We start from the raw sequence: 27,196 nt of genomic DNA on the forward strand, positions 1-27,196 counted from the left end.
TTAGATTATCTTTCTTGCACCTTCCAGCTCTCCTTTTCTGTAGTTCCTTCCCACTAGCATTTAAGTTTGTACAGATATTCCTCAAGTTATTGAGGAATATCCATTTCTTTACTTCAAGGATAAACTGAAAGTTTTGCCAACACTTGACAGTCCCTATGTCCTCATCACATTCTCTACTGCCCTCTAAATCCATTTCAGTCGGTTTTTGTTTTTGTTTTTTGTCTCCAACATGCCACTGTAACTACACCCCCAAAGGCATGTTACTAAATGTGACAGTTTTTACTGCTGTTGTTACTTGACCTCTCAACTTAAGAGTAAGAAAGGAATCAAGGATGACAAAGTTGTCATCTTTCTCCTTAAAACACTTGGAACCTATCTTTCCAGTTGCTCCTCATGCCTTTAAAAATCAGTGCTCAATTCCTTTAAATACTGGGATTCAGTTCAAGATTTTCTGCTCTTTTCACTGTCCTTAAGCAAGCCCATTCTTTCTCATGGCTTGAACTGATATCTATACACTGATGATTCCATACTCTTTTTTAATCTCCAGCCTTCTGAATTCTGAACACATGTATCCAACTTTTAAAAAACATTTTTACTTTGACATTTTAAAGTGTTTCCATGTTCTAAACTGGACAGGTCACTAAATGCCACCATCTACAGTATAGCCAAGCCTGGAACCTATTATCACTCTTTTTTTTTAAGATTTTATTTATTTATTTGACAGAGAGAGATGGCAAGTAGGCAGAGAGGCAGGCAGAGAGAGAGGAGGAAACAGGCTCCCTGCTAAGCAGAGAGCCCGATGTGGGGCTCCATCCCAGGACCCTGAGATCATGACCCGAGCCGAAGGCAGCAGCCCAACCCACTGAGCCACCCAGGCGCCCCCTACTATCACTCTTGATTGCTTTCTCCCTCTCCCCTTCTCCTAAACCACACCAGTGTAACACTCAGTCAGGTGGATTCTACCTCTTTAATTTCCTTCAGATCTATCCATTTTCCTCTACCCTGACTGCCTCTCTCATTTCTCAGCTGGTCTTCTGCAGCAGCCCCCTCATAACTACACTCTTCTCAAATCTGTCTACTCTGCTGTAGCCAGACTACTTCACTAACACAAATGCCACCACGTCTCCTCCTTCCTTAAAGCCTTTAATGTCTAATTATTGTTATGAAAAAGTCCAAACACCCTGACATGATTTACAAAGTCCTCCACCTAGCTATGCTTACCTCTCCAGCCCTACCTCAATTATAATCATACTGCACTTTCAGTTTCTCAGACTTGCCGTATTACTGAAAGCAGTAATGCTCCCAGGGTAAGAAATTCAATGCCAGCAGTTCTTTGCATGGTTCCAATATGCAGATTTCAGTTACCATGGTTTCAATAACTCCTGGTCTCCCAAAACATGGTTCAAACTCCAGTTACCAAGGCTTATTAATTAACCATAATCACATAAAGTAAAACTTCACTGCTAGCTTCTCGGATCGCAAATCACTACATAAATCAAAGATGTGTATCACGATCAGCAATCAATCGCATTGCTACTGTCCAAGTTTGCTGACTGGTCACTGCACATCTGTTATTCATTCAGTTCATATGAATAGAGGACAAATGTGTAATTGTGTTTCCTTGTTTTCTCCCAGTGATAAGTCTACGATATTTTACAAAAATAGGTAACAGGAAGAGGAAATGGGCAAAAGGAAAACAAAAAACAACATCGCAGCAAAAAACCCACAAAAAGTGGTAACGCCAAAAGTGATTTTCAAATCTAATGTAAATAGATTCTAGAAATAGCTGCTGTAATAAAAACATTGTGACACAAAACAAACTGAGGGTTGCTGCGGGGGTAGGGAGAGGGTGGTGGGGTTATGGACATTGGGGAGGGTATGTGCTATGGTGAGTGCTGTGCAATGTGTAAACCTGGCGATTCACAGACCTGTACCCCTGGGGATAAAAACATATTATATGTTTATAAAAAATAAAAAATTAAAACAACAATAACAACAACAAAAACCACATTGTGACAAAAAGAACGAAAACGTTTCAGAGAAAATGACGCTGGCAAATACCTTTGAATTAAAGGAATGCCACAACATTGAAAGTGCAAAGGATAAAACATCAGAAGCCAATACAAACTCAGGAGTACGGCAATTCACCAAAACATAGAAGAGATGCTCACTCTATATCCTAAGTTATACGATGACAAGAAAGTGACAAGCACTGTTCAAACTACTCTGGATCAAGTCTTTACAAAAAGAAAAAGAAAAAAGTTTAATTCTCAATGCTTTTAATGCTTCAATTACAGCCTATGAAATAACTCCATTTCCTTTATATGTATAACCAATAGTGAGAGAGTTTTTAAAGTTTTGACAAAAAAAAATGTCATGGAACAATTGTGATTTTTGTCCCGTTGATTTTACATTAGGATCGCTTTGCATGGCTTCAGCGTGCAGTCACCGACATAGGCTCAGACTCCTGCGCAAACAAGGACTGCATGGATAAGAAATGTCTATCCACCCAAACAGGAAGTGGAAGTTACCGTGAGAATGCCTAGAATGCTCCCAAAGCTCTTTAGCATATACTTTCAAGGCACACGTGAAAAATCTTTCTTGCAGTAATAGTACTACTGACGTAAATCATACCAACTTGAAAAATTAGTGAGTATTACGCAATTGGGCAAATGGACTTGGGAAATACAAAAACATTAGAAATAACTTCCCAAGGGTGACAGTTTAAACCTGACAAACTAGAGGTTCTCTAATGAAAGAAGACAGAAAGGAACAGGCAGTCCAGTCACGAGAATTACAACATTATCAAAATGAGCACCCTATCCTAGCATCTCCAGAAGCTTCCTTTAGCTTGTAGGCCTTGGCCTGTTTTGCTTATCTCTTTCTCTGAGTCTTTGCATGACACTCTCAGAGGCCAAGAAGAGGGAGTAAAAGAGAAGATATTGATTTAAAAAAAAAAAAAAATAAGCTGATGGATTTGTATAATGTCAATAGAAACCACAGGAGAAAAAGTTTTCTGTGTTTTTTTTTTTTTTTTGAGAAAAAGATTTTTACAAAACAAACGGTGGTCACAAAAGACAAATACTTAGAAAAATTTAAAACAGATAAGAATGGAGATAAGATCATTGTGCTTTTAAGAGAATCAGTAAGAGGTAAGGGTGGAAAAAATGGTAAGAAATGGATGTAAAAGCATTAATAATGTATGTGTACTTAGGAAAAAATTGCAAATCCTTCTTATAATGCCATTTAACCCTATTTTATATGGATCTAAAGATGGGCAAGAAAATTCTATAAAGGGAACAAAAGTTACGCTGAGAACCTAAAATAAATTTCATACAACTTAATTACATTCAAGCAGCAACGAGAGGGATTTTTTTCCGTTTTCAGTTCAGTTTTTTCAGCCACTATCCCAGTGGCTTATGCACAGTCAACAAATATCTCTTGTACCTTTAAGTGATCAAATTCATTACATTTACTTCCAGTACAAATGCAGAGTCAGAGAAATAAGAGGTTTCTGTTACACTTACCGGGAAAAGTACTATCTTCTGGATTCATTGAAGCTCTAATGCTTCTTTTCAGGAGATGATAAACATTTGCTGCTGTTAAAGCTGAAAAAGCAAAGACATACTAACTCATTAGGCTCGAGAGTTATGCGATCTAGGCATATTCCAATTTCACCATCAGAGACTCTCAAGAATATGTTGTACACATAAAAATTTATGTTGTACATAAAAGAACTACAAACTATCTTAGTTTCAATATAATAAATTAAATGCAAACAGAGAAAACAGGAAAGGTGCCCAGTTTGTACATGCTAGTCAGTTAACAGCAATCCAACCATCTCCCCGAAGAATTTAAAGTGGAGAATAGAAACTGTCACAATACTCTGGACACAACCACAATCATTTTCTCCTCAAAACGCTTGCCCAGTCAAAACAAATAAAATGCAATACGGATTACAGACAGAAACACCAAAAGGGAGTGCAATCTCAAACGGTTACAATTGTTTTTAAATTTACCATTTTTTTTTTTTTTTTTTTTAGCTTAGTTTATGTGTGGGATGTCTCCTCCCATTAGGATGTAAAATCTAGGCGAGTAAGACCCTTTTCCGTCTTGCTCCTTTTTGTATTGCCCGCCTTTGGAACACACAGGAGGCGGAAACGCTACGGAATGCATATATTTCCAACAAGCACACATTCCACTGCTAAGGCGCAGAGAATTGTTCAGTTAAATCTTTACTGTGCTAAGAACTTCTGAGCGCTGGAAATTTGCATCCACACATCTGCCCCTGTTTTTCCATGAAGATAACGACCTTTGCCAGCCCTTACTGGGCCGATCGCGGAGAGAAACAAATGCCCGGGAGAACTCGAGATAGGTCCCTCCCCTGCAGAACTTGATCGCCAACTTCCATTTCTTCCCTCCCCGCAAGCCGTTCCCGCTCCTTCTCAGCCCCGCGCTTACCCGGCAGCTTCTCGGTACCCTCCACGGACGCCCCTCCAGGCCCATGCTCCGCCTCCCCACCCGCTGCGGACGGGACTTTTCCTTCCCCCCAGATCACAAGGAGCAGGTACCGATCCATCTCCTCAGAGCTGAACTAGACTGTGTCAAGTCCCGCTTTCCACATCCAAATCGTCGCGCGCTACTGATGTACTTCCGGTTCCCTTCCACTTTAGGTCGGCTGGAAATTGGGCACCTTCCGTCTGTTTGCTGCAGCTTTTCCGGCCGGTGGGTTCTTTCGGGGAGTTATTCTTTCTGTAACCGTATTATTTGCTCCTTTCGTAATGAAACTGCTACCATGAGAAGATTGGAGGAGACCCAGGAAGAGCAGAGAAGCCGACGAAGCCTGGCTGACCTAGGAACTGTCATGCTTGGCTTTATACGTTTCCCGCCGGGCCAGTGACGCTGAGGTCTGGCCTTGATCCCGAGGACAGGACGGTGCTGTTCCTGGGGGAACATGTCCAGTTTTTCTAAGGCTCCACAGGTGAGCTCGAAATCTTGTAGCTTGAAGGAATTCATTACACCGGCAGAAGGAAGACAGGGGCTTAGGTGGACTTAGTGATGCTGAGTCGGTAGGAAAGCTGAGTCTCTGGGCCAGGATGCCTCGGGCAGGCACCGGCGAGGGTCGTGATTGTGGCTGCTGCTCGTCGTGCTCTGGGCGCTTCTTCTCTTTTCAGCCAGGACTTTTCATGTCTCCCCGCTCCCCGTCCCCGGATAGGGTATTCGGAGAGAAGGTCAGAGTCATAGGGTGGATCAGACAGGGGCATTGTGGATCATGGTGAGGATTTTTTTTTGTTCCTGGGTAAAACGAGGATCCGCTGAAAAGAATTGGAGTCAGGGAGTAACGTGATGTCACTTAGGTGTGAAAAGGGGCGCTCTGGCCGCCGAGCTTAGACTGTTGAGAAACGGGGATTGGTGGAAGAATCCGTCTGGAGACCAACTGCAGTAATTGAGGCTAAACGTGATGGTGGCACAAACCAAACTAGGAACAGTGTAGTGTTGAGAAGCGGTCAGGTTCTGTTTGAAGGTGGAGGCAAAAGGATTTCCTGAAGGATTGAATGTGAGCTGACAGCAAAGGAAGAAACCGGGGTTACCCCAAGGTTTTCTGTTTCGGTGAGGGGAAGGGTGTGCCCTCAGCTGAGATAGGGAATGCATAATATTTGGGGGTCCCTGGGTGGCTCAGTCGGTTAAGCATCTGCCTTCAGCTCAGGTCATGATTCTGGGATCCTGGGATCGAACCATGCATTGGGCTCCTTGCTCAGCAGGGAGCCTCCTCCCTCTCTCTCCCTTCTGCTGATAACATAATAACATGATTATCTATGTAAAAAATCAGATGGAATCTAAGAAAAGCTATTAGATCTGATAAATAAGTTTAGCAGGCTGCTGGTTATAAGACCAACATGCGAAAAATGAAGTGCATGTCTATAGCAACAATCAAATTTAAAAATACAATGCTGTTTACAGTGGCATCAAAATATACGGAATACTTAAGAGATAAACCTGACAAAAGATGTGTGAAGAGAACAAGATAGAAACTAGAAAAGTGAGAGAGGAGAAAAACAGAAATGGTGAGCAGTTTAGAAGCGGATTTGAAGTTTGTAATAAAACTTAAAGTAAAACCAGTTAGTCTTGTTGTATTTTTTCCAGCATTTTTAAGCAACTTAATATATGCATAGAGAAAACATCTGGTTGAGATCTTTCTGGGTTGGAATTTTCTTAGAATTTGAAGTTACTGGTGAGTACCGCAAAGACAATGGTGTGTGCCTGAGGCAGCTTAAAAATGTCTAAGTAGCTATTTAAAATTTAAGTTTATTTAGCACCATTCGTCTATACTTGTCTACCTATATTCTGTTACTGTATTCTCCCATGGAATTGAACTTCTGAATAGTCTTCAGTTCCTACTTGGTCACTCATCTTTCAATTTAATATATTTCAGTCTCGAAACAGTTTTGAAGACCTTTATAAACAGTTTCTACTTTCATAAGAGTTTCTCGTTACCATTCCAGAAAATGCCGTAGTATAAAGGAAAATATATCTTTGAAATGTTTTAAATAAAGCATCATTGGGAGCACCTGGGTGGCTCAGTCATGAAGTGTCTGCCTTCAACTCTGGTCATGATCCTAGGGTCCTGGGATCAAGCCCCACGTAGGGCTCCCTGATCAGCGGGGAGTTTGTGTCTCCCTCTCGCACTCCCCCTGCTTGTGTTCCCTCTCTTGCTCTCTGTCAAATAAATAAAATCTTTTAAAAACTTAAATAAATAAATAAATAAAGCATCCACGTTGCAGATAGAAAAGCAGTCAGGAAAAATTACTGTGTTTAAACTTCGTAGAACGAAAAAAGAACCTCCTTTTCCAGAAATAGAGATGAAAACAAAACCAAAAAAAAAAATTTATTAAGCAAAGGATCTTTTTGATCTATTACTGATGTTAACTGTAGAATATTATGTGATAGTATATAATAATAACTTTGATTATTTCCATTTTAATTAGGATTTTCTTTGTTTTCTCTCTGTCTTTTTTCCCCCCCAGCAATGGGCCACTTTTGCTCGGGTTTGGTATCTTTTAGATGGGAAAATGCAGCCCCCTGGCAAACTAGCTGCTGTGGCATCAATTAAACTTCAAGGATTGCATAAACCTATATACCATCAACTGAGTGAGTATCATTTTAGATCTGTCACTAGTAATCATAATTTTCATCCCAGAATAGAATTTTGAAGAAATCTGTCAGAACTACTTCTGAGGACCTCTTTTTTTGCTACGATCCCTTATTCCATTCTTGCAAAAAAACCTACTGGGGCACTAAAATGAGTTTGGTGTATTCATAAAAAAACCATACAGACCACTTTGCCTGAGACAACCCCATTTCATGCCATTACAATAGCAAATTATCAGTAGCCCTCCTTTCATTCTCAGATATCCTGATTGGGACTATAAATCAGATGTTCACTCTTACATGTTTCTTCATATGGTTATGTGCATTTGAGTAGAGTTTCTGAAAATGAAGAAATAAATTTGCCCTCTCTTCTAAAAACATTTTCCTCTAGAAAGATGGATAGAGCTAACTCGACATGAAAAGTTTACTGTTTTTAATTGATAAATTTGATTTTCTGTAACCTTTTTCCAAAACAAAAGAAAAAAGTTGTGTTGATACTAAAAGACTTTTGCTTATTACATGTAGTTTTGATTGATTTTACTTAACCTGGCAGTTCAGGGACCATCCAGCAAGATCTAGGTGTCAGCTCTTACTGTTCCATCTTTTTTGACCTGTCAACAATATTTTTTGCAGTTAATCATAGTTTTAACTTTTTGAATCATGAAGTTGTAAATAAATCCCTATTTAAATATAGGTAACATTTTTAAAGAAAATCAACAGTTAAAATGACGAAGTCAACACGCACATTCTCAACATTTGGGTTATTTCCAATTTTTTTTCCCATTACAAACCATATTACTGTCAGCGTTCTTGTACCTTTTCCCCAGTGCATGTGTGGAAGAATTTCTCTGAGGTGTGTCTGCAGGACAGTAGTTACTAGGTTCAAAAGTGTTTGCGGAACTAGTTAGTCTTTATTCTGATGTCCTAGAGAATTTGTATTATCCCTCCTCTTCAGTAACACTTGATGTTTTCATTCTCTTTAAGTTTGACTCCTCTGGTAGATGGGAAATACACTCTTGATGGCTTTGCATTGTCCTGATTGCATTGGTGCTGTGTATCCTTTTCTCTTCATTGGCTTTTTATCATTTCTTCTGTGAAATGTCCGTGTCTTTTGACCATATTTCCACTGAGTTATTGGCCCTTTACATTTTTGTAACTTTTATTGTGGAAGTTTTCACATTTTCAGAAAAGCTCAAAGAATAGTACAGTGATTTTATACCCTCCAGCCAGATTACAGTTATAATTTACCATCTAATGTATATGTTATATTTAATACATAATTTGACATGTAATTTTTTACACAATCATTGGAAAATAAGTTGCAGATGTCATAGTAAATCCCCCTGAATGCTTCAGCTTATGTCTTCTAAGAATAAGAATAGTTCCCTATATAACCAAAAAGCCATTATCACACATAACAAAATAAACATGATTTAATTGTGTAGTTTAATATCTGGTGCATTTTCAAATTTCTTTAGTAGTTCCAAGAATGCTCTTTATAGCTGTTAATTTTTTTTAGATCAGGATCCAGCCAAGTTTATGTATTGCCTTTAGTCGTTATGTTCCCGTAGTCTATTTATTTGTTTATTTATTTATTAAGATTTTATTTATTTATTTGACAGAGAGAGAGAGAGAGAGAGAGACAGCAAGAGAGGGAACACAAGCAGTGGGAGAGGGAGAAGCAGGGTTCCTGTCAAGCAGGGAGCCCGATGTGGGAGCTTGATCCCAAGGATCCTGGAATCATGACTGGTGCGGAAGGCAGGTGCTTAATGACTGAGCCACTCAGGCGCCCCTAGTCTTTTTTATATAGAATAATCTTGTCTGGAGTGCCCGGGTGGCTCAGTGGGTTGAAGCCTCTGCCTTCGGCTCAGGTCATGCATGATCCTGGAGTCTTGGGATCAAGCCCTGCATCATCGAGCTGTCCGCTCAGCGGGGAACCTGCTTCCCTTCCTCTCTCTCTGCCTGTCTCTCTGCCAAATAAATAAATAATCTTTCCAATTTTAGTATATGTGCTGCCGAAGCAAGCACAATAATCTTAAAAAAAAAAAAAAAAAAAAGAAGAACCCCTGTCTTATTTTCTTCTTGGAGTTAACCTTTTGGGGAGTCCAGTCTAGTTTTCGTGTAAAGAACTTTCTTATTAAACACATTCTTCATTTGTTCTTGGATGCATTCTCTTGCTAGTTCCTCCTTCCCAGTTCCTTTATTCTTTTCAACTTTCTAATTGCCCAGTCTTCTCTCATTAACAATTAGGAGTGCTCTGGAACCTGGTCCTTGGATACCGTCACATTCATTGAGCAATCACATTCAGTTTCGTATCTCTATCTTTAATATCTTTTATTGTGCTTATAGCTCCCAATTTATATCTTCATTTTTGACCTTTTTCCTGTATTCGAGACTCATATAATCATATTGCTACTCAGCCAATCTTCTTAGGTGTGTGGTAGACATCTCTAGCATGTTTTGTGTATTTAACTTGGAGATAACTTACTTCCTGGATTTCCCCCACCCATACCAACCTGTTACTTCTAGTTTCCCCATCTTAATTAACAGCTTCTCTAGTCTTTTTCTTACTCTAGTCAAAAGTCTTATCTTCATTTTTGACTGCTCTTTGTTCAACTCCATGTAAAGTGTTTCTATGTATATATATGTGTGTGTATATATATATGAAAAAATATATGTACCTGAAAGAAATATATATATATCTGAAATTCAGTCACTTCTCATTAACTCTCTCTTCTACTGTAATTTTAAACCACTGTACTCTCTATTCTGGATTATTCCAAAAGCCTCCTCACTGATCTCCCTGCTTCTGTTCTTGCCCCAGTAGGGTCTTTTTTCCCCAGATCAATTACAATTATCTTTTCCAAATGAGAGTCAGAGCAAAAGCCAAAGTTCTGTCAGTGCCTTACGAGGAACTACATGGTGTGGCTCCTGTTATCTCCCTGAGTTTATTTCCTACCTCCCTTGAGTAATCCACTTAAGGCTTACTACTGTTTCATTAATATACCTGCCAACACATTTTTGCCTTAGGGCCTTTTTACATTTTGTTTTCTCTGCTTGCATGGGATTTTCCAGATTTATGGCTTTTCCAGATTTATGCATTGCTCCTTCACATCTTTCAGACTTCTCCTACTTACATCCTGAGAGAGGCCTTACCCAATTCCTCCGTCAGCTCCCTCTTTCACTTACTATACTTTATGTTGCCTTTTAAAAAACATTAGCATTCACGGATCACACATATTATAAAAATGTGCATCATCCACCTCCCTCTACTAGACGAAGTTCTAAAAGGACAGGAACTTTGCCTGAATTTTTCACAGCTAGAAATGCCTAGAATGGTGTTTGACATATAGTTGGACAGCATAAATGTTTTCTGAGTGGATATATGCATTCATGAATACCAGTTTTGAGAATGAAGAAATTATTTTTAATCAGGGCTGTAGCATTTCAGCTAAGTTAGATTTGGGATCTGTGGACCGAGGAGGAAAAGACGTGTAGATGGTTTGATTTGGGTAAGAGCAAGAACATAGAGTTCCTCCATTTCTCTTACTTGCTGCTCTCATCTTTCTCTTCCCTTAATGAAAATTTCACAGAAAGCCCACAGCCGTGCAGTCTTTAAGTACGGAATTTGAACGTAAGAATTCTGTCTTGGTGATCTTTGCTCTGCAAGCACATAGTACAGTGTCTAGTCCTTCAGAGATGCTTGTCAGAAACATTCTGTGGAATGACACTTTCAAGAAAATGTTTTATGAGCACAGTCAGTTCTCATTATTCACTATAGTTCTGGTCTTTAAAGTCACCATGAGGGGCGCCTGGGTGGCTCAGTGGTTTAAAGCCTCTGCCTTCGGCTCAAGTCATGATCTCAGGGTCCTGGGATTGAGCCCCGCATCGGGCTCTCTGCTCAGCAGGAGCCTGCTTCCTCCTCTCTCTCTCTGCCTGCTTCTCTGCCTACTTGTGATCTCTGTCAAATAAATAAACAAAATCTTTAAAGTCACCATGAATGCTGAATGAGAGTGGACACCGAACCATTGCTTCTAGGGGAGACACAGAGTTAGGTTCCTCTGAGCCTCTGGTTACAACATTTTTTTGTCAGCCAGTCAATACATAGTCTTGTTTGTTTTATGTGTGTTTCTGTTTAAAGACACCTTATTTAATATACATTTTGTTGACCTCACGGCCAACCGCAGAGTAACTCATGACTGAATAATGCTTATCGAACACACATTTTCTTTGTAAGACATACTGGAACCGTCTTGCACTTAGGAACACTACATAGCACTTGAGCATCAGACTTGAGGGATATTTAAAAAGTAAAGGCACTTTAGAAAGCACAAAAATGCCAAAAAGCTAGGATTAAATGGACCATAAAGAGACACTTGTTTATGGTAAAAGAGTCGAAACAAAAGACAGCCAGTGCATTATGTTATTTGACCTCAGTTGAAAAGAGTGCATCAAGCCACTCACATTTTTCACTGATGTGCATGTGTCTGCAAATGACTGAGAAAATACTGTAGGCATTAAGATTACAAAGAAATTTGAAGAGAATAGGCAAATTCGTAATGTAGAATCTGTGAATAATGAGGAGCACTTGGACTTCCAAAGTAAAATAGTGACCAGCAGACTTATACATGACTGATTAGAAATTTCTTTACTTTAAAAATCTTTTTTGGCAGACAAGGAAAATGCTATAGTCCTCAAATTACCAAGTCATAGAAATTAATTCCTTAGGCCTTCAGATACTTTGTTTTCCTGCCTCATTTATATGAGAAAACTAAAATCAGAAGAATAAAGTGACTTTCTCACTGCACTAGCTGCTAGATTATAATAGAACTGGGACCAGAACCCAAGTACTTTGTTTCCTCAGGTAGTAATATTACCCATTCCACTTTAGTGTGCTGGTTCTTAGCTGCTTAAACTGTGTTTTCCTGCTGATTTGGTTTTTTTTTTTTTTCTTCTTAACCTTAGCAGTGTTATTAACAAGGTGATATACGAGATCTCTTAGGTTGTCTTTGTGGAAATACAAACAGTACATAATTTGAGAAAAGTAGAAATAGTAGTAAGTATAGCACTTACCGGTTCACTGAATTAAAGTTCTGCTTTCCGGTAAGCAGGTCATTATTGGAAATGTATTCTTTAGGTACCTAATGAGAACATTCTGCTAGAAAACCAGATGAGCTTTTGTGGCTGCCTGTCTGGTTCATCCTTTTCTAGTAAGGGAGAATAGCATTTCTGTGAAATTAAAAATTTACATTTTAAAGACAAAGAGTTATTTTTGTTTCATTATACATTTTAATGTATAACATAATCAGCAAAACCTTATATCCACAAGATGTCACTAAAGTCAAGACTTAAATTGCAAACAATTTTTTTTTTTTTAAGGTTTTATTTATTTATTTGACACAGAGAGAGAGATCACAAGTAGGGAGAGCGGCAGGCAGAGAGAGAGAGAGGAGGAAGCAGGCTCCCTGCTGAGCAGAGAGCCCGGTGCGGGGCTTGATCCCAGGACCCTGGTATCGTGACCTGAGCTGAAGGCAGAGGCTTTAACTCACTGAGCCACCCAGGCGACCCCCAAAGAACTTTTAAATAAGGATTTGGTGTTGTAAATGGGGATGAAAAGATAAGCTACAGACTGAAGGAAAATATTTGCCAACCATACAGCCCACAAGAAATAAACATATAATTAGAGAATGAGCAAAGGACATAACCAATTATGTTGGTCATGTTGGCAAATAAACACGAAAAAAATTCAACATTATTAGTTAGGGAAATGCAGATTAAAACCACAATGAGATATCACTGCTCATCTATCAGAACAGCTGAAATGAAAAATAATGACAACAACAGATGCTATTGATGATGCAAAGAAGCTGGATTACTTACACATTGCTGGCAGGAATGTAAAATGGTAGAGCCAGTCTGGAAAAGAACATGACCATTTCTTAGAAAACTAAACACAAGTTTACCATATATCAGTTGCACTTCTGGACCTTTGTCCCAGGGAAGTTAAAACACAAAATCCTGTGCCAATTAATAATACTTCTGTATTACTCTTTATCCCCCTATATTTATCAGCTCCTGGCATACTGTGTATTCTATTTACTTGTTTATTGTCTAGCTCATCCCACTGGAATGTAAGATTTACTATGAACAGGGATTTCGGTTGCATTCATTGCTATATTCCCAACATCAAGAGCGGTACCTGGCATTAGTAAGTGGTAAGTGGAAAAATTAATCAGTCAATGGAAAAGGAATATAAAGCAGATTTGGGAGGAGAATCCTACCAAGCTTACATACGTCTCCATCTGAGTCTACCCATGTATGGAATCTGAGTAGCTCAGACAATTTTGAATGGTCCTATTTCAAAGATAAGAACCAGGAGTGTCTCCCATGTAATCTAGGAAAGGAATTGAATGGGAGCCAAGCATCATAGAACAAGCCCTATTTACATTAAAGTGAACACCAGGAATTTTTTTTGACACTTATTGTGACTGGTAACTACCATTATATAAGAGTCTACATTCATTAAGAATCCTCAGAAGGAAACTTGTGATGTAGGTGGAGAATAAAATGTGCAAATGATAGGACAAAATAGAGTTAAATCAGTATCGTAAGAGAAATTCAGGCATCTTTGTGGACTCAAAGGACGTTGGCTTTGGTGTTAGGAAAGGCTTTATGGAAGGACTGGTATTTATTTTGGAACTTGATATTTATGTGGAGCTTAAATTTTATGGATAAAATTTAGCAAGTGGAAATAAGTCAGGAGAGTATTTCTAGTAGAAGGAGCAAAGAAAAGATAAGACTGTATATATATGTGTGTGTGTGTGTGTGTGTGTGTGTGTGTTTTGAATAGAAGTAATGGAATAATGCTTCAGGGAATAGCAAGTATAGCAAGTAGTATGGCTTACCTTGTACAAACTTTGGTGTACGAAAGAACTGGTAAGACTAGAAATTTTGAGGCTATGCTCTAGGTCTCTTTGAATACCTTATCTGAAGAATTGGTACGTGGTGAAGTACAAACGTGATGATGAAGTCTTAGAATATAAGTGAGATTCGGTGGGGTGTGGTCCGGAGCAGATGACCAAGAAAGAATTTTTGAGACCTCTTTTGTACGAAATGGTGGTTTATTAAAGCACGGGAACAGGACCCATGGCAGAAAGAGCTGCTGCCCCAGGGTTGTGAGGGGTGGCAGGTTATGTAGGGTGGGGTAGGGGGAGGTAAGGAAAAGGGAGGTTTCAGTAGTACTTTCATATGCTCACAAGGACCTATAAGAGACTGGATGCCTTGAGGCCTTGTCATCATCAAGGTTTTTTCCTCTAGCTTGGTATTAACATTAAGATAGTTGGGAGATTTCTAAAGAATATCACATATGTCTGGGGAGGGGGAAGGTTGCAGGGTGTCAGCTTTTGCTTTGTCCTCAGCCAGCCTTCTGTTCTCCCATCAGTGACAAATAACTTGAAGCTAGGAGGAGTCCGTTGAGAAGGATTTCGGAGCTGTCCTCAGAATTTAGTGGAAAGGTGTGCGTGATCAGTTAGTGACGGAGATCACTGCCTCCAAATGCCGTTCCCCCTGCCACCCCTTTGCCATCCTGGTGTAGTAAAGAGGAGAAAATTTGTCTTTGAAGTCACTAGAATTGTATTTGAATCTTAACTTCACCACTTAATTAACCATGCGATCGTAGTGGAGTTGTTCAACCTCTGACTCCATTTGCTTATTAAAAAATAAGCTGCTGGGAGGGAGGAGGTAGATAAAGCCCACTTCTATGATTGTGAGACTTACAGTGCCAGAAAGTGAACATGAGAGGCCTCCACAGGCCCTCGCACGTGGAGGATATAGACTGAATGTTACTTCCTTTCTCCCAGGCAATTTGGAGGAAAAAATGTGAGTTCTGGCTTTGGGGAGAAAACGAGCCAAAATACTGAAGCTATAGGACTGAGAAACACCCCTGATCTGTAACTCCTCATGAGACCTTCAGTTCCCTGACAGGAAGCTTTTGAGTTTCCACTTGGATTGACTTGGTCTGAATTTATTTGGCCCCTGATTTTTTAAAGTAATTAATTAATTTTATCTATTTAATTTACCACTGAATATTATAAAAAAGTGTCAAATAACATTACACATCTAAGGCGAGAATTTTTACAACTAAAATCACAATTCCTATTCTAAAAATTACTTACTGAACTCTTTTTAATCTGGAAGAAATTTCTCTTGGAACATCTCTTCATCAGGCAACAGGGTTCCAATTTATATTCATTTGGTGCATTTTATAAAGCATAATTTTTTAGTTAAAACTTTAAAATGAAATCTGTCCATTTAACTGAAATTTAAACAGAAATGATTATGCTGTATTCAGGATTTTAGCCTTTAAAGATATTGGCTTTTGTTTTAATATGTAATGCAGTAAAAAACCCAAATATTTAATTGCTGGTTAGTTTTATTTAGAGTCAGAGAAGTGCTTCTAAGAATATATTTAATAGAGATCTGGCATAAGTTATTGAGGGAGATTAACTTTTCCCAGAGTAGATGTTCATACCTTAGAGATGAAAAAACGTGATTTTCATCTGCTCTGTGGTATTCTTTCTAATGTCCTTTGAAAGATCCTTTTTGATCTCTACAAATAAGAGTAGGTTTGTTTGGAGTAGCTTAAGGTGCTTTTTGCATTCTCAAAGCTTAAGTAACATTTTATAAGTAAGTTCAGCTTTTGTTTGTGTAAAAATTTCATTTTTCCTCCACATAAGTGTCACTGAAAGAGCCAGAACAGGTGTTAAATAACACAGTGCATGAGCTTTGGCAGATCACTTAGCTAAGCAGGCCTTAGCTTCTTCAGCTGTAAATGTCTGCTCTAAAACTAGGGTAACTTCGGCATTCTCTGAAAAGGTGTAGATCTCTTCTCACCATCTTTGTTTTTCTCATTCATTCGCCCAGTTGCCTTAGTAGCCCACTGTCCATCACTTTTAGGAACTTCAAGCAATTCACCAAACACAAAGCTATCTTTTTAGTCCACTCACAGTAAGGTTCCTGTGTCTTTCCTTTATATTTCTAGATTCCCTTTCACTGTGGTAAAGAAAACCTACTGCTTTATCCTCTTTCCTTTACCCTTGGTCCACATAGACTATGTACTTCTCTCTGAAATTGCAATCATTCAAATTCAGAGCTTTGCATAGATCTGATCATGTAATCCTTAGTTTACATATATGATATTTATTTATACTTATTTTTTCATTTTTTTTAAATAAATAAGCTTTTAGAATCTTTTAAAAAATTTCCCTGTTAGTGATGAGGGAGCACGAGGCTGGCTGAGGACAAAGCAAAAGCTGGCACCTTGTACACCCCCCCTCCATCCACTTCCCCTCAGTCCTCTGTGTAGCATCCCTCTGGCAGCCCTGACTGCCATAAACAAGCAGGAGTCTCCCTTGGCTTGCAGATGTCCTAAATCTCACTAACAAAGACAATTGAGAGCAGGATTGTGACACCCCACCTAAAAGTCTCCCAACTATCTTAATGCTAATGGCTGGTCTGAAGACAACATTGATCAAGCCGCAAGGGCAAGGCCTGCAAGGGCAAGGCCTCCAGTAGGCCTCCGGTATCCCACCGAACCTCACCTAGGTTCTAGAACTTCATCACAAGCAGGGTAGTGGGAGAGGGAGAAGCAGGCTGCCTGCTGAGCAGGGAGCCTGATGACATGGGGCTCAGTCCCAGGACCCTGGATCATGACCTGAGCCGAAGGCAGATGGTTAATGATTGAGCCACCCAGGCACCCCTAAAATAGACATTTAAAAAGTTTCTGATTATTTGATCTTATGATATATAGTGACTTCTGTGAAAACCGCATGTTGACTTTTTATTACTTTTTTAGATGAACAGGCAAATTTAGGGGTATTTTCACTGGAAAATTAATCTAATCCATATATTTTCATTTTCAGGTCTTCTGTCTTATCAGATATGCATGTTGTCGTAATTGAGAGTGGCAGTTTAAATGTAGCTAGTTAAAATATAGGTGGAAAAAGCCGTGGGTTAGTAGTTAAGCATAAGATCATAGTACTCTATTGTTCTCTGAATTTGGGAAGAATACTCAATTGTGTTGTTTTACATTTGTTTTCAATTTGCCTATTGGTAAAACATACCTTTTTACTTCTATATGCGTATTGTTTTCATTTTGTCGTCTATTTTTAAGGGAAAGTTTGTATTAGATATTTAAAGGTATGTTAATATAAACATTTTAGCAAAGTGTGATTATTAATGGGAAAAGACAATAGGAATAACAATAGTTTGCCTTTCAAAGATGTGTTGTTATTATTGGCATCTTTATTATATTCTCTTTTACCTTCCAGTGTTGAGATTTTCCAAATGTCTGGCCAATTCTTTCTATACTTAGATGTTATGTTAAAGAGGAACAGAACAGCAAAATCCTGTGCAAGGATTTTGGTATTGCACTGTGACTTGCTTTATATTTTTTAATGTATTGTTTAGATTTTGAAAAGCTTTATAAATAACCAAGATCACTTTTTCTTAAAGTCATGACTTTCATTGTAAAATCTTTTTTTCTTTGTTCTTTTTAAATCTAGGTGACTGTGGGGATCATGTGGTCATAATGAACACAAGGCACATTGCATTTTCTGGAAATAAATGGGAACAAAAAGTTTACTCCTCACATACTGGGTAAGATAAAGCCATTGTCTAACAAACATATGAAAAGATGCTCAGCATCACTAACCATCAGGGAAAGGCCAACCAAAACCATAAAGAGATACTACCTTAACACCTGTCAGCATGGCCAAAATCAAAAAGACAAAAAATAATACATGTTGGTGAGGATGTGAAGGAAAAGGAACCTTCGTGAACTATTAGGATTGCAAACTGGTACAGCCACTGTAGAAGACAGTATGGAGATTCCTCAAAAAATTAAAAATAGAACTATCATATGATCCAGTAGTTCCTTTACTAGGTATTTACCCAAAGAAAATGAAAACACTAATTTGTAAAGACATACGTATCCCATGTTTATTGCAGCATTATTTATAATAGGCAAGATAGAAAAGCACTCCAAGTGTCCACTGATAGATGAATGGGTAATGATGTACACATGTGCACATGCACTGGAATATTAACTCAGCCACAAAAAAGGATGTGGTCTTGCCATTTGCAACAACATGAGTGTATAATGTTAAGTGAAGAGTCAGACAGAGAAAGACAAATATAATATGATTTCACTTATATGTGGAATCTGAAAAACAAATGAATAAACAAAAAGAATGAGAGCTATAAGTACAAAGAACAGATTAGTGATGGCCAGAGAGGATGAGAATGGAGGGGATGGGCAAAGTGGGTGAAGGGGAATGGGAGATACAGGCTTCCATTTACGGAATGACTATGTCCTGGGGATAAATGGTACAGAACGGGAATATAGTCCGTGGTATTGTAATAGCATCATATGGTAACAGAGAGTAGCTACACTGGTGGTGAGCCCAGCGTGACATACAGAGCTGTTGAATCACTAAGTTGTAGAGCAGAAATTAATGTAATCTTTTTTGTCAACTATACTAAAAAAAAAGATAATGCCATTGTCAAGGAAGATAAGCAGCTGAAATATATTACTGTAAAAATACTATTGGTCTTACCAGGGGGTACCTGGCTGGCTCAGTTCAAAGAGCGTATCACTCTTCCCCTCAGGTTATGAGTGTGAGCTCCATATTCAAAGTAGAGATAATTTTTTAAAAAATGTTTTTTTAAATAAATAAACCCATCCCTTAAAAATGTAATATAGATCTAATTTAAAGAGTTATTTTCAAAAATTGGCATTTAAGAAAATACTAATTTTGCATATGCTACATTTACTCAAGCAAAAAAACCCACAGAACTGTATCAGAACTAGTTATTAGTTTTTCCTAGAAACTTTGGATGTAACCTCTCTGGTTTAAATTATTCTAATTTTTTAGTCAGTCTTCTTTTTGTTTCCTATAAATCATTCATGTTACTGCTATTTCCTGAACCATCTTCAATATCTGAAAACACTTGAGATGTTTAAGGAGTGATGAACAAAATCCCAAATTTGGAAGATACCTAGAATCCCCACAACGTACCTTTCAAGATCTGGGTCTCCCTGCCAATGTTTGAATAACAGCCATTTCGTGGCTTGTAAGGCAGCCCATTCATTCCACCTTTGAAATGGTTTAAATTTTATTTTATTTATATTTTTAAAGATTTTATTTATTTGTCAGAGAGACAGACACAGAAAGAGAGCAAGCACATAAACAGGGGAGCAGCAGGCAGAAGGAGAAGCAGCACACCACCTCCCCACCACCGATGAGCTGGGCGCCCAGTGTGGGACTTAATCCCAGGACCCCTGGATCATGACCTGAGCTGAAGGCGGAGGTTTAACTGACTGAGCCACCCAAGAGCCCAAAAATGGTTTAAATTTTAGAAAGATCTTTATGCTATTGAATCACAATCTGTTTTTCTCTAGCTTTCCTACTGGTCTTAGTTCTCCTCTTCGGGCAGTATAATATCTATCTCTTCCACAGGGCATTCTTCACATAATTTTGAGGCTAGGATCAGTAAGAGCCCATTGATTTGTCTTTTCCCTTTGGCTAAACATCTGTAGCTCCTTCAGAGTTCTTCATATGGCCTCATTTCAACTATCACCTTTATATCCTGGTCACTCTAGAAAGACTTATTTCTTGTCTTTCTTAACTAAATATACTCACCTGGCTATGTTCTGATGGTTTTCTAGTATAGTGGGATAGTCTGGTATAATACAGTATAATGGATAGTACAATGCAGCCCTTTATTGCAATAGAACTTTTCTTCAAGGCCATATCATTGAGTAATATACTGAGTTCATGATTAGCTGAAATTCCCGAGTCTGTTTTAAACATGCTGCTGTTCAGCCATGTATATTCCATCCTGTGTGGTTTAGTTACATTTTAACACAAATGCAGTACCTTAAGTTAAATTTTATCTCCAGCCTTTTCAAATGTTTTGAGATCTTGAGTGTGTCATGTAATGTGGTAGTTAACTCTCCTGCTTCAGGTCGCATACACGTTGAATTAAGCATTCCTTCCATACTATCACGCAAGATATCCTGGAAAGGGGTGCCTGGGTGGCTCAGTAGGTTAAGTAGCTGACTGTTGATTTCAGCTCAGGTCATGATCTCAGAGTCCTGGGATCCAGCCCGGCATTGGGCTGCATGCTCAGTGTTAAGTCTGTTTGAGATTCTTTCTCTCCTTCTATACCGCTCCCCCACTCATACTGTTTCTCTTTTTCTCAAGATAAATAAATCTTTTAAAAAAAGAAAGAAATGTTGGCTTTTATTCCTGGTTAAAATTACTTTATTTCCAATTGCACCCTCTTCTTAGACAAGCAGACTTTCATGTCCCCATCTGTTTCCTCTCATCTCTTGCCTAAGTAGGTCTTAAATGCTGGCAATAACTTTTCTGCTTCCATTAGCCATCGTATGCTTTATTATGAAATTGTTATTTAACATAACCAAAATAATTCACATTGAGCTTTAGTAATTTCTACTATTGGGAAATCTCTATAAAATTCTATAAAATTAAAAGATAATGGGGGGAAGGAAATATGAAAAGTCAGAATAACATAATGTGATAAGAGCAGAAAGGGATGTATTGACCAAAATGCTGTAGTAATTACTGTAGCAATAATTTCTGTAGTAATAACTGCAAATGAAAGAAAGTGATAGCACCGCCAAGTAGCAAACAGCTAGTGTCATGCCCTCTGCTGGCAGTGTCCTCTTCAGTCAAGTTCTTTTTTCTAAGGATGAAAACCTAAACTATTGTAAATTATTGGTACCCAATTACCCCTGCTGCTTCAGAATCCTTCATTTTAGCCAACATATTGCTATTTCTTGCCTCTCTGCCTTTGCATGTGTTATTCTCCTTCATAGGAATGTTTCTCAAGACCTCTCATATTTCTCCTATTAAAACCTGACTCACGTGTCACCTTTTCTGGAAGGCCTTCCCTATTTCCTCATCCCCCATAGGGTTAGTCACTTTTTGTTTCTGGTTTTTTTTTTTTTTTTTTTTAAAGATTTTATTTATTTATTTGACAGAGAGAGATCACAAGCAGGCAGAGAGGCAGGCAGAGAGAGAGAGAGGAGGAAGCAGGCTTCCTGCTGAGCAGAGAGCCCGACGCGGGGCTCGATCCCAGGACCCTGGGATCATGACCCGAGCCGAAGGCAGCGGCTTAACCCACTGAGCCACCCAGGCGCCCCCGTTTCTGTTTTTCTTGACTCTTCACTTTGTTCCTTCACTTCACTAGAGGTACCACTCTTACTATGCTCATAACACGGATACCTCATGTATTGGAAAGTTAACTCTCTAGTTGTAAAAATGTTAATATATGGTAATTTTAGAAAATGCAGAAAAATGTAAAAGAAGGAACTAAAAATCATTTTCATCCTGTGGACTCAACATTTTAATTCACATACAAGTTTACACTCTTTTTCATTTTATATAAAATTCCCAGAAAGCTTTTTGATAAATATTATTATTAGTCACTATGTAGTAGTACACAGTACAATTTGCATAGAAAATATTGTTCTGTTTTTTTAATTAAAATTTTTAGTTTCATAAAGAGCTGAAAAACATCTTTATCCATTAGGCTTTTTCAATATATAGCGTATTCTAAATAAAAAGAAGAATGTAATGAATTTCAAGATTTAAGGGATGATAATAGATCTTTTAAAAGAATACCTATTTAAAAATACCTTTTAAAAGGTATTTCCAAACATTACTGTAATAGTGCACTAGGAGCGCAAAAGTGTCTGTGGTAAAGAACAGCTGACACAGTACTGTCATTAAAAACGATTTAATAATAAGATTCTGCTACTTTGATGGGCATCTGATTCTTTACGTTGCATTATAATAAGGTGTCAATACTTTCCTTAGCACTTTCTGTGCATATTTAATCTATTAAGAATACTATTCCACCATTAGATAGCATGTAGTTTTTATGAATTTTCTTTATGATGTGCTTTGTTGTATGTTGTGCTTTGTTATTTAACTTTTATATAATTAAATTTCTTTTCCTTTATAGTTTCTTCTGTGTTTTCCAGTCTCAGAAAATCTTTTCTCATCTAAGCCTTTCATAAACATTCATTTCTCGTGGTTTTAGAGGTCAGGCAAGATGTGTTATGTGTGCACCTTGAACTTTGACATCTAACTGCTCAGTCATCTAAAATGTATTGGTATGAGTTAGAAATAGAGCCTACTGTTAGATGCCTACTGTTAGATGCCTCAGAAGGCATCTAACTCAGTCATTTTTCCTGTGGACAGGATACTGTTATATTTATTGTATATCCCCAGCACTCCGCACAATAGGCATTTGGTATTTACTGAATTAATTTGAATTGAAAAAAATCTGACTAACATTTAAAACAAAGTTTCTTCTCTTCCTTCAGGCTATCCCTGGAGGAGGAAGTGTAATTACTTTTTCACCAGTTAAAAACCAACAGAGTATTTATTATACTCTTCAAGTCATTCATCTGCTCGGAATTTTATGCTCTTCTCCTGAAATAAAATGTAGATGGTATTATGCTTTAGAATTTGGCATCCCAGTGTTCAAAACAGAAAGGTGATCTTTAGCATAGAAGGTATAAGTACTTTTTTCCGTGGAGAGAATGAATACAGTAATTGAAGTCTAGACAGATATTTCTTTTTCTGAAACTGAAATTCCTTGAAACAAATGCAAGAGTATCACTTTGAAAATTATCCATCTTTCTCAGCAGACTTCTAAATCTGCTTCTTAAATTTTATTCCTGAAATGTGGTTTTTTCAAATGTTTTCAAGTCTTGTCGAAAGAAACTTATGAAAGGAATTACATTTAGGTAATCTTTAACTTCTTTTGTAGAGTGCACGGAGTTTATGTTTTCCTTTCCCCTTCCTCAGAAATTGTTTAGGCTGTGTTTATCCATTCAGCTGAAGGAAACCTTACATCTATATATTGTTTTTATTTTAAATTCCTTAAGCACTTTCACATTTTCTCATTGGCTCTTGTAAAAATCTTGAGAGGTAGGTGGAGCAGATAGTATCATTTTCTTTCTTTCTTTCTTTTTTTTTTTTAAGATTTTGTTTATTTATTTGGCAGAGAGAGAGAGAGATCACAAATAGGCAGAGAGACAGGCAGAGAGAGAGGAAGGGAAGCAGGCCCCCAGCCTAGCAGAGAGCCTGATGTGGGGCTCGATCCCAGGACCCTGGGATGATGACATGAGCCGAAGGCAGAGGCCTTAACCCACTGAGCCACCCAGGCACCCCTCATTTTCTTATGTGAATAAACTCTTATATGAAAAGGTAAAATGAGTTAAATAATATACTGGTAGCCACTGGCAAATCTAGATTCTAGACTGGGGTATGTGTATGTATGTGTGTGTGTGTGTGTGTGTGTATCCCATATACATATGTGTGTATATGTATATATGCACATATATATATACATACATAGTTATTAACCTCTAATTTATCCATTTTATATATATTTTTATATGAATGCAATGCAATATTTTATTACTTAGGACCAGCATATTACTCTTAGTGATCTTTTACCACCTTTTAATCGGAAACAGGATCATTCCCTGCTCAGAGTACGAATTCCACTTCATTTACTTATTTATTTATTTATTTTTAAGATTTTATTTATTTGTTTGAGAGAGAGATGGTGAGAGAGAGCATGAGAGGGGAGAATGTCAGAGGGAGAAGCAGACTTCCCTGGAGCTGTGGCCTGATGTGGGCCTCCATCCCTGGACTCCAGGATCATGACCTGAGCTGAAGGCAGTTGCTTGACCAACTCAGCCACCCAGGCGCCCTGAACTCCACTTTAGAACCAAAGTGGTCTACCACTATTTTCCCCAAACTTGACCCCTAGGTTATATAGACATTCTGACTTGGTAGGAAATGTGAAGCATATTGGTTTACTGCTTTTTCTTTCTTAATTCAAGCATGATAAACTGCCCCATAATGAATGAATGAGTGAGTGAATGAATGAATGAAAACTTTAATTCCCTAGAAAGATAATTATGTCAAGAATTTCCCAAGATATGGAACTTTTATGAAATAATGATATTTGACCACTTAAAAAGAATAGCACTTCAAATAGCATCGGGTTACTACTTATTTTTTTTTTTAAAGATTTTTATTTATTTATTTATTTGACAGAGATCACAAGTAGGCAGAGAGGCAGGCAGAGAGAGTGGAGGAAGCAGGCTCCCTGCTGAGCAGAGAGCCCAATGCGGGGCTCAGTCTTAGCACCCTGAGACCATGACCTGAGCCGAAGGCAGAGGTTTAACCCACCGAGCCACCCAGGCGCCCCACTACTTAATTTTTTTAAGACACTAATGAACAGCATGTTTTCCTAAAACAAGAATAATTTCATAATAAAAATAGTTTTCATATTATAAAACAGTATTCATTTCAAGAATACTATGTCATAGCCTACTCCCAGTTTTAATGTCTTTGCTTCTTTTCACAGCTATCCAGGTGGATTTAAACAAGTAACAGCTGCTCAGCTACACCAGAAGGATCCAGTAGCAGTAAGTTTATTGTATTTTTTATTGTTTATCATCTGTGGAAAAACTGGTTCAGAAACTATTTTTCCAGTCTTGATTCTCTTCTAATGTAGCTGGCATGCAAGGCTATAAATTCTTTACTTTAACTGTGTCTCACAAGTTTTGCTAAGTATTAACCCATCATTATTACTATTATTCAATTCTATATATTTTTCAAATTCAAATTATTCAATTCTATATATTAAATTATTATTGAATTATTCAATTCTGTTTTCAATTATTCAATTATATATATTATTATTCAATTCTATATATTTTCTAAGCACTATTTACTATGTTTTACATGTAGCCAAACAGCTTTGTTGCTTTTCTTTTTAATTACTTGATACCAGCCTGATTACCTGGAATATGATATGTTCACTGAAAACATTTTGCAGAGCATTGTTTGTATCTATGTATGCTTATATATTCATTATATCAAATATGCAAAATATGTTCCAGTCAAAAGTCTTACCCTTTTTTGGGACGCCTGGGTGGCTCAGTTGGTTAAGCGGCTGCCTTCAGCTCAGGTTGTGATCCCAGCGTCTTGGGATCGAGTCCCACCTCAGGCTTCTTGCTCCGCAGGGAGCCTGCTTCTCCCTCTGCCTCTGCCTGCCACTCTGTCTGCCTGTGCCCGAGCTCTCTCTCTCTCTCTCTCTCTCTCTGACAAATAAATAAATAAAATCTTAAAAACAAAACAAAAAGTCTTCCCTTTTTTTGTTCATTTGATGTATTGGTTACATGAAAGAGTTATGTTACAATCTCAATTGTGGATTTACTTTTCCCCTGTAGTTCTGTCAATTTTTGCTTTATATGTTTTGAAGATTTAGTGTTAGATGAATTTAAGTTTGGAATTATCTTGTTCCTAAGAATTAATTAGCATATATACTGGCCCTTTTTATCTCCAGTAATGCTTTTTAACTCCAGGTATATATATTTTTTATATTAATAAGCTGTATCAGCCTTCTTTTGGTAGTGTTTGCCTGAAATGTCATTTTACTTTACATTTAAATTGAATGAGATTTTGTTTTATTTTTTCCCTCTCTTTCTTTCTTGCCTTCTTTTGGATTAAGTTTATTTATTCTAAGATTAATCAGTATCTTTACTTTCCTCCAGATCAAATCAAGATCCTCAGAAGATTTTCAGCACCTATTCTCCCTCACAGTTATGATTCTTTCTCTATTCAGAAATTCTTAAAACCCTTCCAGTTCAACATTCTTGTTACTGTTTTACACAGTTAACTGATGTTTTATGATTCTCTTTGCTTATAAATCCTTTCACATAACAGCCTTCCTTTGGGATTAATTTCCTTCTTGAAATATTTCTTTTGGCATTCCTATCATAACATTCTCTTAATAGTAAACTCATTTTTGTCTCAAACTATCTTATTTTTGCCTTCTTTCTTGAAAGTTAGTTTTGCTTATTCAGTATATGAGATTCTAGCATAACTCTTTTGGTCTCACCTCTTTGAAGCTATTGTTCAAACAGATTTTAGGGTCTGTTACTGCTGTTGACAAGTCACATGTCAATGTAACTATTTCTTTGTATATATTTTGTCTTGTTTCTTTTGGTGTTGGTTTTTCTGTTTCTATTCAAGTCTTGTTATTTATTTTGCTTGAGGACTGGTATCTTCAGTTCTGAAAATTTGTCAGCACTTAGGTCTTTTAAATATTGGTGCCTTTATTCTTTATCTGTTCCTTCCTTTTGGAAATATGATAATATTTACAGTAGTTGTATTATTTCATTGTACATGATTCATTAGTTCTCTTTCATATTTTGTGTCTCCCTGTCTTTGCTGCATTGTCAATAATTTTTTTTTAAGATTTATTTGTCTGTCATAGAGAGATATCACAAGTAGGCAGAGAGGCAGGCAGAGACACGGGGTTGGGGGGGATGGCGAGCAGGCTTCCTGCTGAGCTGAGAGTCCCATGCGGGGCTTGACCCCAAGACCCTGAGATCATGACCTGAGCCGAAGGCAGAGGCTTAACCCACTTAACCCACTTAACCCACCCAATAATTTCTTTATTTCTGTGTTCTAGTTCTCTTTTTGCTTATGTCTCTAAGACATACTTTTACTTATGTCTCATCCTTTTATTGAGTCCTAATTTGAATTTTTATTTTTTTCTTGAAGATTTACTGTTTGTGTTTTTTTCAAGTTTGCTGGTCAGTTTTGATAGTTTTTCTGTTTCTTTGTCATACTTTGGTTCCTTCTTATTTTTTTAAGCAGAGTAAACATAATTCTTAATGTTTATATCTGATTCTGATATTTGTGGTCTTTGTGGGTCTATAATACATTGTTTCTGCTCAGGATACTTGATAAGCTCATGTACCTTAAAAGTTCATCCCTGAGAATTCTTTAGGACCTATATCTCCAGAGTAGATTTTGTCATAAATTTACTTGGCAGGGGCTTAGTTAGTTAAGTGCCCAACTCTTTGCTTCTATTCCGTGTCATGATCCCGGGGTTGTGAGGTTGAGCCACAGGTTGGGCTTTG

At 37.8% G+C, this 27,196-nt stretch overlaps 2 protein-coding genes across 4 annotated transcripts in view; one reads left to right on the plus strand and one right to left on the minus strand.

Annotated features, from left to right (window-relative positions):
* Nucleotides 1-4,629, minus strand: part of MTBP (MDM2 binding protein) — a 75,674-nt gene extending 71,045 nt beyond the window's left edge. For all 3 annotated transcript variants that reach the window (XM_059165713.1, XM_059165712.1, XM_059165711.1), the window contains exons 1-2: nucleotides 4,462-4,629; nucleotides 3,528-3,608 (exon numbers count right to left, since the gene is read on the minus strand). In XM_059165713.1, the coding sequence (XP_059021696.1) occupies nucleotides 3,528-3,608; nucleotides 4,462-4,579 (199 nt within the window). In that variant the 5' untranslated portion in view covers nucleotides 4,580-4,629. The remainder of the gene's footprint in view (nucleotides 1-3,527; nucleotides 3,609-4,461) is intronic.
* Nucleotides 4,630-4,699: 70 nt separating this feature from the next.
* Nucleotides 4,700-27,196, plus strand: part of MRPL13 (mitochondrial ribosomal protein L13) — a 45,973-nt gene continuing 23,476 nt past the window's right edge. Inside the window, exons 1-4 of the mRNA XM_059165715.1 lie at nucleotides 4,700-4,981; nucleotides 7,026-7,149; nucleotides 17,712-17,805; nucleotides 24,628-24,688. Coding sequence (XP_059021698.1) covers nucleotides 4,955-4,981; nucleotides 7,026-7,149; nucleotides 17,712-17,805; nucleotides 24,628-24,688 — 306 coding nt within the window. The 5' untranslated portion in view covers nucleotides 4,700-4,954. The remainder of the gene's footprint in view (nucleotides 4,982-7,025; nucleotides 7,150-17,711; nucleotides 17,806-24,627; nucleotides 24,689-27,196) is intronic.

This window comes from Mustela lutreola, chromosome 3 (genome assembly GCF_030435805.1).
Source record: "Mustela lutreola isolate mMusLut2 chromosome 3, mMusLut2.pri, whole genome shotgun sequence".
NCBI classification, from domain to species: domain Eukaryota; kingdom Metazoa; phylum Chordata; class Mammalia; order Carnivora; family Mustelidae; genus Mustela; species Mustela lutreola.